The 8,894-nt window shown below is 42.0% G+C and overlaps 1 protein-coding gene across 1 annotated transcript; it reads left to right on the plus strand.

The window, feature by feature from the left end:
* The first annotated feature begins 297 nt into the window (after positions 1-297).
* On the plus strand, positions 298-5,264 carry LOC149833080 (oligopeptide transporter 7-like). The gene is made up of 6 exons (XM_090014890.1): positions 298-1,072; positions 1,151-1,248; positions 2,501-3,070; positions 3,567-3,819; positions 3,907-4,089; positions 4,370-5,264. Exons 1-6 carry the CDS (start codon positions 542-544, stop codon positions 4,982-4,984), a joined length of 2,250 nt encoding a protein of 749 aa, XP_089871016.1. The 5' UTR covers positions 298-541; the 3' UTR covers positions 4,985-5,264.
* The last annotated feature ends 3,630 nt before the right edge of the window (positions 5,265-8,894 follow it).

An 8,894-nucleotide genomic window follows, 5' to 3' on the forward strand; every position in this document is an offset into this window, starting at 1 on the left:
CTTATTTATCACCTATGACATTATAGTGTTTGGTCCGGGTCGGGTCCGTGTAAACCCGACCCGTTGACACAACGGCGTCATAGCTTGCGTAATCACGGCCCATAGACCACATGGCCCCATGAATAATCATGAGCAAGCTGCCAAATAACATGAATATGTTACGTGTGTGTTCACCTGGACGGTTTTCCGTCCATGGGTTGGTCCCAGGGTGAGTCTGGACTCTGGCTTACCTTCTCTTTCTATATTTTATGACATTTCAAATGGACAATGACTACAAAGCCCCCATGCTTATAACAGAGATTCCGAAAGTCAGAAGGGCATTACTCGTCATTTTCCTCGGATGACGAGGGTATCAAAAAGATCAAGATTTGACTATCTGTCACCGTACATCTTATTGGGGAATCGGTGAGAGTGGGGGCCCATATGACAAACAGATTGAAATATGAATGAACCCTGATGTCCTCTTCCCGGCAATCCACGTCGGCTGGATAATCCGGCGTCCGTCTTCTCTTCCCATCCGACGGAACGAGGCGGAAGATTCATGCCGTCGGATATCCGATCCATGGACACGACGCCGCTTCTCTCTCGCTCCTCTAGGCGGCCGGAATCCGGCGAGATACAGGCCGCCGCGGAGGAGGAGGAGGAGAATTCGCCGGTGGAGCAGGTGGCGCTGACTGTGCCGGTGTCCGACGACCCGAGCCTGGCGGTGATGACGTTCAGGACGTGGTTCCTGGGGACGGTTTCGTGCGTGGTGCTGTCGTTCCTGAATCAGTTCTTCTGGTACAGGAGGCAGCCGCTGTCGATATCGTCGGTGTCGGCGGTGATCGCGGTGGTGCCGCTGGGTCACCTGATGGCGAGGACGGTGACCGAAAAGGCCTTCTTCGAGGGGAGGCCGTGGGAGTTCAGGCTCAACCCGGGGCCGTTCAACGTGAAGGAGCACGTCCTCATCACCATCTTCGCGAGCGCCGGCGCCGATGCCGTCTACGCCATCCACATCGTGAGCGCCGTCAAGGTCTTCTACAGGGAGACGCTCACGTTCTTCGTCTCCTTCCTCGTCGTGATCACCACCCAGGTAGTCACGATAGTCAGATTTTTTATCTTAAATTTTCCTCTTTCTCTCGAGTATTGATGGTGGTGACGACGAATGGAGGTGTTGGGGTACGGGTGGGCGGGAATATTCCGGCGGTATCTGGTGGATCCAGCGGCGATGTGGTGGCCGGGAAATTTAATTCAAGTCTCGCTGTTCAGGCAAGTGGATTTATTTTATTCTTTTATTTATTTTTTCTCTACGGTCGACCGAAAGTGGATGCCAATGCGGTAAAGGCTGAGAAGTGGGAACAGATGGGTGATACGTGAAATCACCGGTCATGGGTAATTTGGCATCGTCAACGTCCATCTGGTGATCAACGGCCAACTGATGATCACCTTTACGGTAGGCCCACAGCTCGCAGAGTGTTACGAAGGCAATTGGAAACAACGGACGATGCTGCTGCCAAATCACTCGTTATTGGTTTTCAGTATCCACCAAGGAAACTAGAAAACGGTTCGGAGTTGATCCGGACCTGACCGAAGTCTAGTATACCCTCTGATCAGGTTCCAATCATACAGGTTCGAATCTGAACCGAGACTATTACTTGGTCCATATCGAAATTATGGCTTGCACTAGGGTTGTCAGCAAGTCGGGTTTGACCCGGACCCAAACCCGTGCCAAACACTAGAGTCAGCCAAACCCTATAGAGTAGGTCCGATTAAAATCCAGATCAGACACAAGGGGTCTGATTAATATATGAAGTCGGGACTGTGACCAGACTGGTGGATTTTTCGTTTGCTGGTTGGCTCAACACTTTCAGAAGTGTCGTCGCTCATAGGATTACTAAACCAAACAAGTGGGTCATGTCCTTTTCAACTTCTGATTATGAAGTCTGATCCCTGGCTCGAGCTCATGCTCATGGCAAGCTGAGCTGCGCTCGAGCTCATAACTAGCGAAACTACAAAAACCAACCACATGCTAGCTTTTTCAAATAAATAAATGGATAAATATTCTAGAAATCATAGGTGCAAGTTGTATCGACCCAATCTAACGGCACAGATGTGTTCAGCATGGTTTATTTGTGCTTTTGCGATATAATAATGTGATCTTTTGAGTTATGAAATTTTGACATCGTATTTTTGAACCCCTTTAAAAACCTAATTAACTTGCCATGTAGATCACATGATTCAAATACTTGCCATGTAGATCACATGATTCAAATCAAGTTTCCTACTAAACAAACCATGTAGATCACATCCATAACATTTGATTTACAAAAAAACCAGTATTTTTTAAGAAAAAAGTGAATTCTACTCATTAGTTCGGTACCTTCATTAGTAGCCAATATTTACCTTGCAGGAAGGCGCGTCCATTAAGTCTCCCGGTTCTCGGTGAGGGTTTTCCTTCGTCATGAAAAATAAAATAAAAAGTAAAAATGGGATCCGTAAGCTACGTGATTTTTTCTTGCAGAGCTCTCCACGAGAAGGAAGTCCAACGTAAGGGCAGGTTGACCAGAAACCAGTTCTTCCTCATTGCCTTCATGTGCAGCTTCGCCTACTACACCTTACCAGGCTACCTCTTCCCCATGCTCACCTCTCTCTCCTGGCTCTGCTGGGTCTTCCCCAACTCTGTGCTCGCTCAGCAACTGGGCTCGGGTCTACATGGCCTGGGTGTAGGTGCGTTCAGCGTTGACTGGTCCACAATCTCATCCTACCTAGGCAGCCCACTTGCTAGCCCTTGGTTTGCTACTGCCAATGTGGCTGCCGGTTTCTTTCTGGTCGTGTATGTGATCACTCCCGTTGCTTACTGGCTTGATCTCTACAAAGCAAAAACGTTCCCCATATTCTCAGACGGACTCTTCACATCATCCGGCCAAAAGTACAACATATCAAGCATAATTGACTCCAATTTTCACTTGGATGTTGAAGCATATGAAAAGAACGGACCACTCTACTTGAGCACCTTCTTTGCCTTCTCTTATGGCGTTGGATTCGCCTCTCTAACCGCAACAGTGGTCCATGTTCTGCTTTTTCATGGCAGGTGAGCTCCCTTCTAGTTTTTGATATGAAGTAAGTTGTTTAAGGCCACTGATCACTAATGACTTTAGTTGAGTCTTAGTCAACCACTTAAGTGGCATCAGCATTTCATTTAGGACTTATATTTTGGGTGCTTTTGGACATTGCAGATTGAGATGTTCAGGTTCATAAACTTTTTATGAAATTGAAGTTGATGAATGGTTCTGAATTTCATGCATTACCAGATACATCCATTATACGAAATATCAGAAAATGTGTGTTCACGCGCACCCGCTCCGGCACACACGTACACACACACTCACTGACTCACTCTTTCCTGCATACCTTATTAGGGATATGGAGTTGCATTCTTCTGTATGCATGCCATATGCTTGCTTGTTAGGTGTTACCAGACTAAAGAACCTTCATGAATAGCGAATGTCAATGTGTCATAATTTAGCTGTATAACTTCTTGACTGAAAGTTGAAGCCTCTAGGTTTTGAATAATGATTTTCATGCAGAGAGATTTGGGCATTAAGCAAAGCAGCATTGAAAGAGAAGATGGACGTTCATACGCGACTGATGCAACGGTACGAGAAGGTACCTCAGTGGTGGTTTACACTCGTCCTACTGATTAGCATGGCTACTGCAATTTTCGCCTGTGAATACTACAACGAGCAACTTCAGCTACCTTGGTGGGGTGTACTGTTAGCCTGTGGGCTTGCCATTTTCTACACTCTTCCTGTAGGCATCATTGCTGCAACAACAAATCAGGTACTTAATGTGGGGATATCTTAGCTCAACAACTACAGTGGGATACTTACTATTTCTGACCCACATATTGCTCTTTGATAATTACAGAGGCCAACTCTGAACATCTTAACAGAGTATATCATCGGATACCTCTACCCTGGTCGTCCTGTGGCTAACATATGTTTCAAGGTGTATGGGTTTATAAGCATGAAACAGGCAATAACATTCCTTCAAGACTTCAAGCTTGGTCATTATATGAAAATACCTCCCAGGGCCATGTTCGCTGCTCAGGTGACGAACTCTTTTCACTTTTCATTTCCACTCAATTATTCCAAACTCTATTAAGTGTGAATTTCCATTTCTTTATTTTTTGATTCTTCCAAAAATAGAAAATTACTCTGTTCCTGCATGTGATAAGGAACGCAGTGTACCAGATAAGCTTATAATGACCAGCGTGGATCAAGCAACCATCGCAAAATGACATTGTTATTTGCACATAACTATGTTGAGAACTTTCAAGCTGTATTAGTTTACAGTTGACTGGTTAATTAACTTAAGATTGATCGTTTAGATGGCAGGCACAGTCATCTCTGCTATTGTACATCTCGGAACAGCATGGTGGATGATGAAGACTATCCCCAATATCTGCAACACATCATTGCTCCCTTCAAACAGTCCCTGGAGATGTCCCTCTGACCATGTCTTCTATGATGCCTCTGTGATCTGGGGCCTCATTGGCCCTCGCCGCATCTTTGGTGATCTTGGCGTATACTCCGGCATCAATTGGTTTTTCCTAGCTGGTGCTGTAGCCCCTCTTCTTGTTTGGCTTGCACACAGGGCATACCCGGACAAGCATTGGATTCGGCTCATCAACATGCCGGTGCTTATTGGTGCCACGGTGCAGATGCCACCTGCCACTGCTGTTAACTACACATCCTGGATAATTGCTGCATTCTTGTTCAACTTTGTGATTTACAGATATCATAGGGAGTGGTGGCAGAGGCACAATTATGTTCTAGCTGGTTCCCTCGGTGCAGGGTTGGCATTCATGGGAGTGCTACTGTATCTCTCTCTTGGATTTGAGAAAAATAATATGGATTGGTGGGGCAGTCATCTTGATATGTGTCCACTGGCTTCTTGTCCTACTGCGCAAGGCGTTCATGTTAAAGGTTGCCCAGTTTTTTAATGTATTCAGGTTGATTTTGCTTCATCCAAACAAGGGAAACATTTCCAGCAATGAACTCCCTCATGCTCAAAGAAGGTTTGGTGTGTCATTTTGTCTTTGGGCTAGCTTGATAAAGCTGTAAGCTTGTATATATAGTGTTGTATGAAAGTTTCTTCCTCCATTGGTAAAGGAAATTATGTTCCAGTCTTCCAAATTTAGTGATGTACATTCCTACCACCAAGCAAAGGGAAGGTTTCCTGCAACCAATGTGCAATGTTAATTGAAAATATGGGTTGATTTATATTGTGTTTGTCACAAGTGTCTGTTAGAACTGGAGGAAAAATGTGTTGCCTTCAGCAAGTAAAAAACATACCTGAAATTTGCTTTTATCAACGAGTAAAGCCTTGAAAGTTTGAAGTTTGCAAAATGATTGGATCTCTAACCCGAATTTGATCTAGTGTCAGGTATGGTTCAATCCTGGTCTGGATCTAAATAAACCTGGTTGATCTGATCGAAAGGATGTAAAATGGGTAGATCTCTAGCCCAGATGTGAACCAATGTCAGGTATGGTCCATATCTGATCTGGAACTAGGAGCATATATTTGAATCTGAGTCGGATCTTAAATGCACACGGTATGGTCTATTTGGATTTAGATTGCATCAGAGTAAACGCAATGGCTAGAACCAGTGCTAAAGGCCTTCTTTACTGGATCTAGAACTATATTGTAAATTCTTAGTCCAATCTGAATCTAGAACTAGACTCTCTTGAAAATGTACTGCTGATTTCTCAAGGGATTTAGATTAAGGCTATTTAGGTCATTTTACGTCAATGAAGGCGGTAAGTAAGTGAGATGGTTTGTACAATTTACTTAAATGCACATTTTGACAAATATTTTTTAAACACTTGCACGTGGGTCAGTCCGGATCTGGTGCAATATGATTGCACAAAAAATTTGTGCATTAAGCTCTTGATCGGCCTCCATTAGGTCACGGGTCCCGCACCCGTCCTCAAGATGGAGGGTGATCGGCTTAATGCACAAATATTTATGCAATCATATTTCACCAGATCTTTTAGTGGGTCCATGGTTGAGTCAAACTTTCACCTAATTAAATAAGTAAGACATGGCTCTAGGAATAGGATAGTCATTAATCAATATAGTTGTTGGATCCTAGCCCAGTTTGGGCCGCACCCAATTTGGGTCTGGCCCAACATAAAAGGAAAGTCTTGAAGAGACATGCCATGGAGAAATAAGAACGATTTGAATGTCAGCAAACACTTCCAAGAGTTACAAAGCAAAAGGTGACAAAAAAGTAAATTCGATGTTTTTAATCAGCCCAAATAAGCCTCAAAAGGGTTTGGCCTAGTGGGATGGGACCTAAGCCGGTAGGCAGGTGGTCTAGGTTCAAATCTCATAGTCATCACTCCTTGTGCAAGCCAAATGGTGGCGACTCCCTGGGGCAGCTAGGTCTTTGATCTTGGGTGTGGTTTCTCCGTGTAAATAAAAAAAAATCAGCCCAAATAAGTCGAAATGAGGGAAGACCTTCATTTGCCTGTCAATATTGGACTTTATCATAAATACCATCGATCATGATTTTAACCTGATATTCCAAAGGCGGATATATAAGGATTTATCTATCAATACTGGCGCTACGTTGGGTTGATAAAGACACTAGTTGAAGTATCTTTTATGTTATTTATATATTTATTTAGGAAAATTTTCAGACAGCCCCCCCAAACTTTTCCATCTAATTCATGTGCACACCAAAAGTTTGAGATATTGCAAATTTTCACCAAGGTTTTTCTATAATTTAATCAAATTATTTTAATCATAAACTAAAGTTGAGTTGTCTTTAAGTTAACACTAACTCAAAGTCACCGTTTTACAACTGGTGAGATAAAATTACTAATTTACGTTTAAAGTATGAACAAAGTAAGTTTGACCTAAATGCAGAGGCTTGTCAATGGGTGTATATATTATGTATTTAATCTAAAAAGTAATTACCAAGCAATAATACTCCAACTCAAACTCTTAACCTCATCATTAAAAGGCAAGAGCCTAACCACTACACCAAGCAAGTTATGGTCGACAAATATCAGAAAAACATTTATATAATTAAATTTAATTTCCACAAAGCCAATCAACGTGACAATGATCCAACCCGGTGACAACACAACTGGTCCGTGTTTGGAAACTTGAAAAATCATATATAGTCTGGTTTGGTTCCTCAATGGCTGACCCGATAAATATCCAAAGCAAAACTAAATCAACCTAACTAAATGCATCCTCGTTTGACCCAAAAGCCATTCTGGATATAGTTGACAAAAGTTCTTACTAATTCAAGATCCAACTAGCTATGGCCATTATAGGTGTCTACGGGTTGGACCCTCACTAAAATGACTGGATTCAGATTCATATCCAGGTCCAACTTAGTCCGGATTTGGGTCTAACCGGATTTTTTATAAAGAAAAACTATATCCGGATCTGATAAGTACATAATCCGGGCCCGGCCAATACTCGGTAAAAATAGTATTTTTTAAGTTTTTTACATTAAAAAGTTGAGGAGTTTAATCGAAACTTGGCTAAACCTAGGTTTAGTATAGAATTTTTATAAACCATGTCCGATCCATTTATTAATCAAACCTCATGGATCTGACCCAGATAGTTAATCAGACCGCCTTGTTTGTAACCTGACCCTGACCCTACTGGATCTGGTACTGGTCAGGATCGGGTCATACCCAATCCATTAACACCTCTAATGGTCATACATGAGAGAGAGAAAGAGAGAGACGTTAGGAAGATGACAACTCACAACCCTCTAGCATTAAATAAAAAAATTAAAAGTTTCCTAAAAAATATGGGAAAGGTACATGGTTAGCATGGTCATTTTAATAAATATATAACAGAATCTATTAAAAATAACTAAACTGGGTGTCATTTAATTAACTCGAGTAAACACTTTACTGGAAATTTGCAAACTCTCAAACTTTTGGTGTGGACATAAATTAGACCAAAAAGTTTGTGTGGTATTTGAAAATTTTGTACTTATTTATGACTTTGTATTTGATATTTTTACTTATGTCATATTTTCCCAAGATTCTCTCAATTCAAAATGTCTCAAGATACTTTTTTTTTATCCGAGAACGAGATCTGTGACATTGCATCGGACCACATTCAAGTTCAGTCAAAATTGTCCATTCCAGTACTTGGAATGCTGGATAATGATTCGGACCCACCAACTCTAGTGCACCTTCTCTGCCCACATGCGAGAGGTCCAATTCGATGCCATGCCAACAACTCTCAAGAACTTGAGACAAGTTAAACACGTCCCATTTATGACCAGTAGGTAATAAATAATACACATGGCCAACTACACGTCTACACTGAATTATAGACCATGAGATGAAAAAAAAAGGAAAAAATTCGACACTGGCTTTTTTTGTTGGGTCATGCAATCATTTTCCCCTAATTAAAAGGATATAATATTTATATAGAAGTAAAGTAGAAAAAGACTAATAAAATATCTTAAGAGAATCCAAAAGGCCCACGCCATATCCATACTTAACATGAATGGTGCTCCCTCTAAATCTTAAGAAGGCCAAGCTGACCCGGTCTTGGTATCTAGGAAATTGATCTTATTTTTAGCGAGTCCGCGTACCAACAGACCTAGGTTACTAATTAAGCTTAAGGCTTGTGAATTTTCGTTAAAGTTATTCGAGTCATGCCAACTTGATTATGGTTATCGTTGAGCTGGGCCAGGCTTGATGAATGGGGGTTGTATACCAACAGATCTAGGTTACTAAGCTTAATTAAGACATGCCAACTTTGGTTAAAGTTATTATAAGGCTTGCCAACTTGTTCAATAGCTATTATTGAGCTGGGTCAAGTTGATATACAGGAGTTTTAAGGTGGACTAGTTGATATATAGGAGT

This window comes from Nuphar pumila, chromosome 7 (assembly GCF_984573655.1).
Source record: "Nuphar pumila chromosome 7, dmNupPumi1.hap1.1, whole genome shotgun sequence".
NCBI lineage: Eukaryota > Viridiplantae > Streptophyta > Magnoliopsida > Nymphaeales > Nymphaeaceae > Nuphar > Nuphar pumila.

Excerpts from the sequence above, each read along its gene's own strand:
- LOC149833080 (XM_090014890.1), top strand. The coding sequence starts at position 542 with ATGCCGTCGGATATCCGATCCATGGACACGACGCCGCTTCTCTCTCGC. Across the intron at positions 1,073-1,150 it reads TCGTCGTGATCACCACCCAG|GTGTTGGGGTACGGGTGGGC; the intron begins GTAGTCACGATA and ends CGACGAATGGAG. Across the intron at positions 3,071-3,566 it reads GTTCTGCTTTTTCATGGCAG|AGAGATTTGGGCATTAAGCA; the intron begins GTGAGCTCCCTT and ends ATTTTCATGCAG.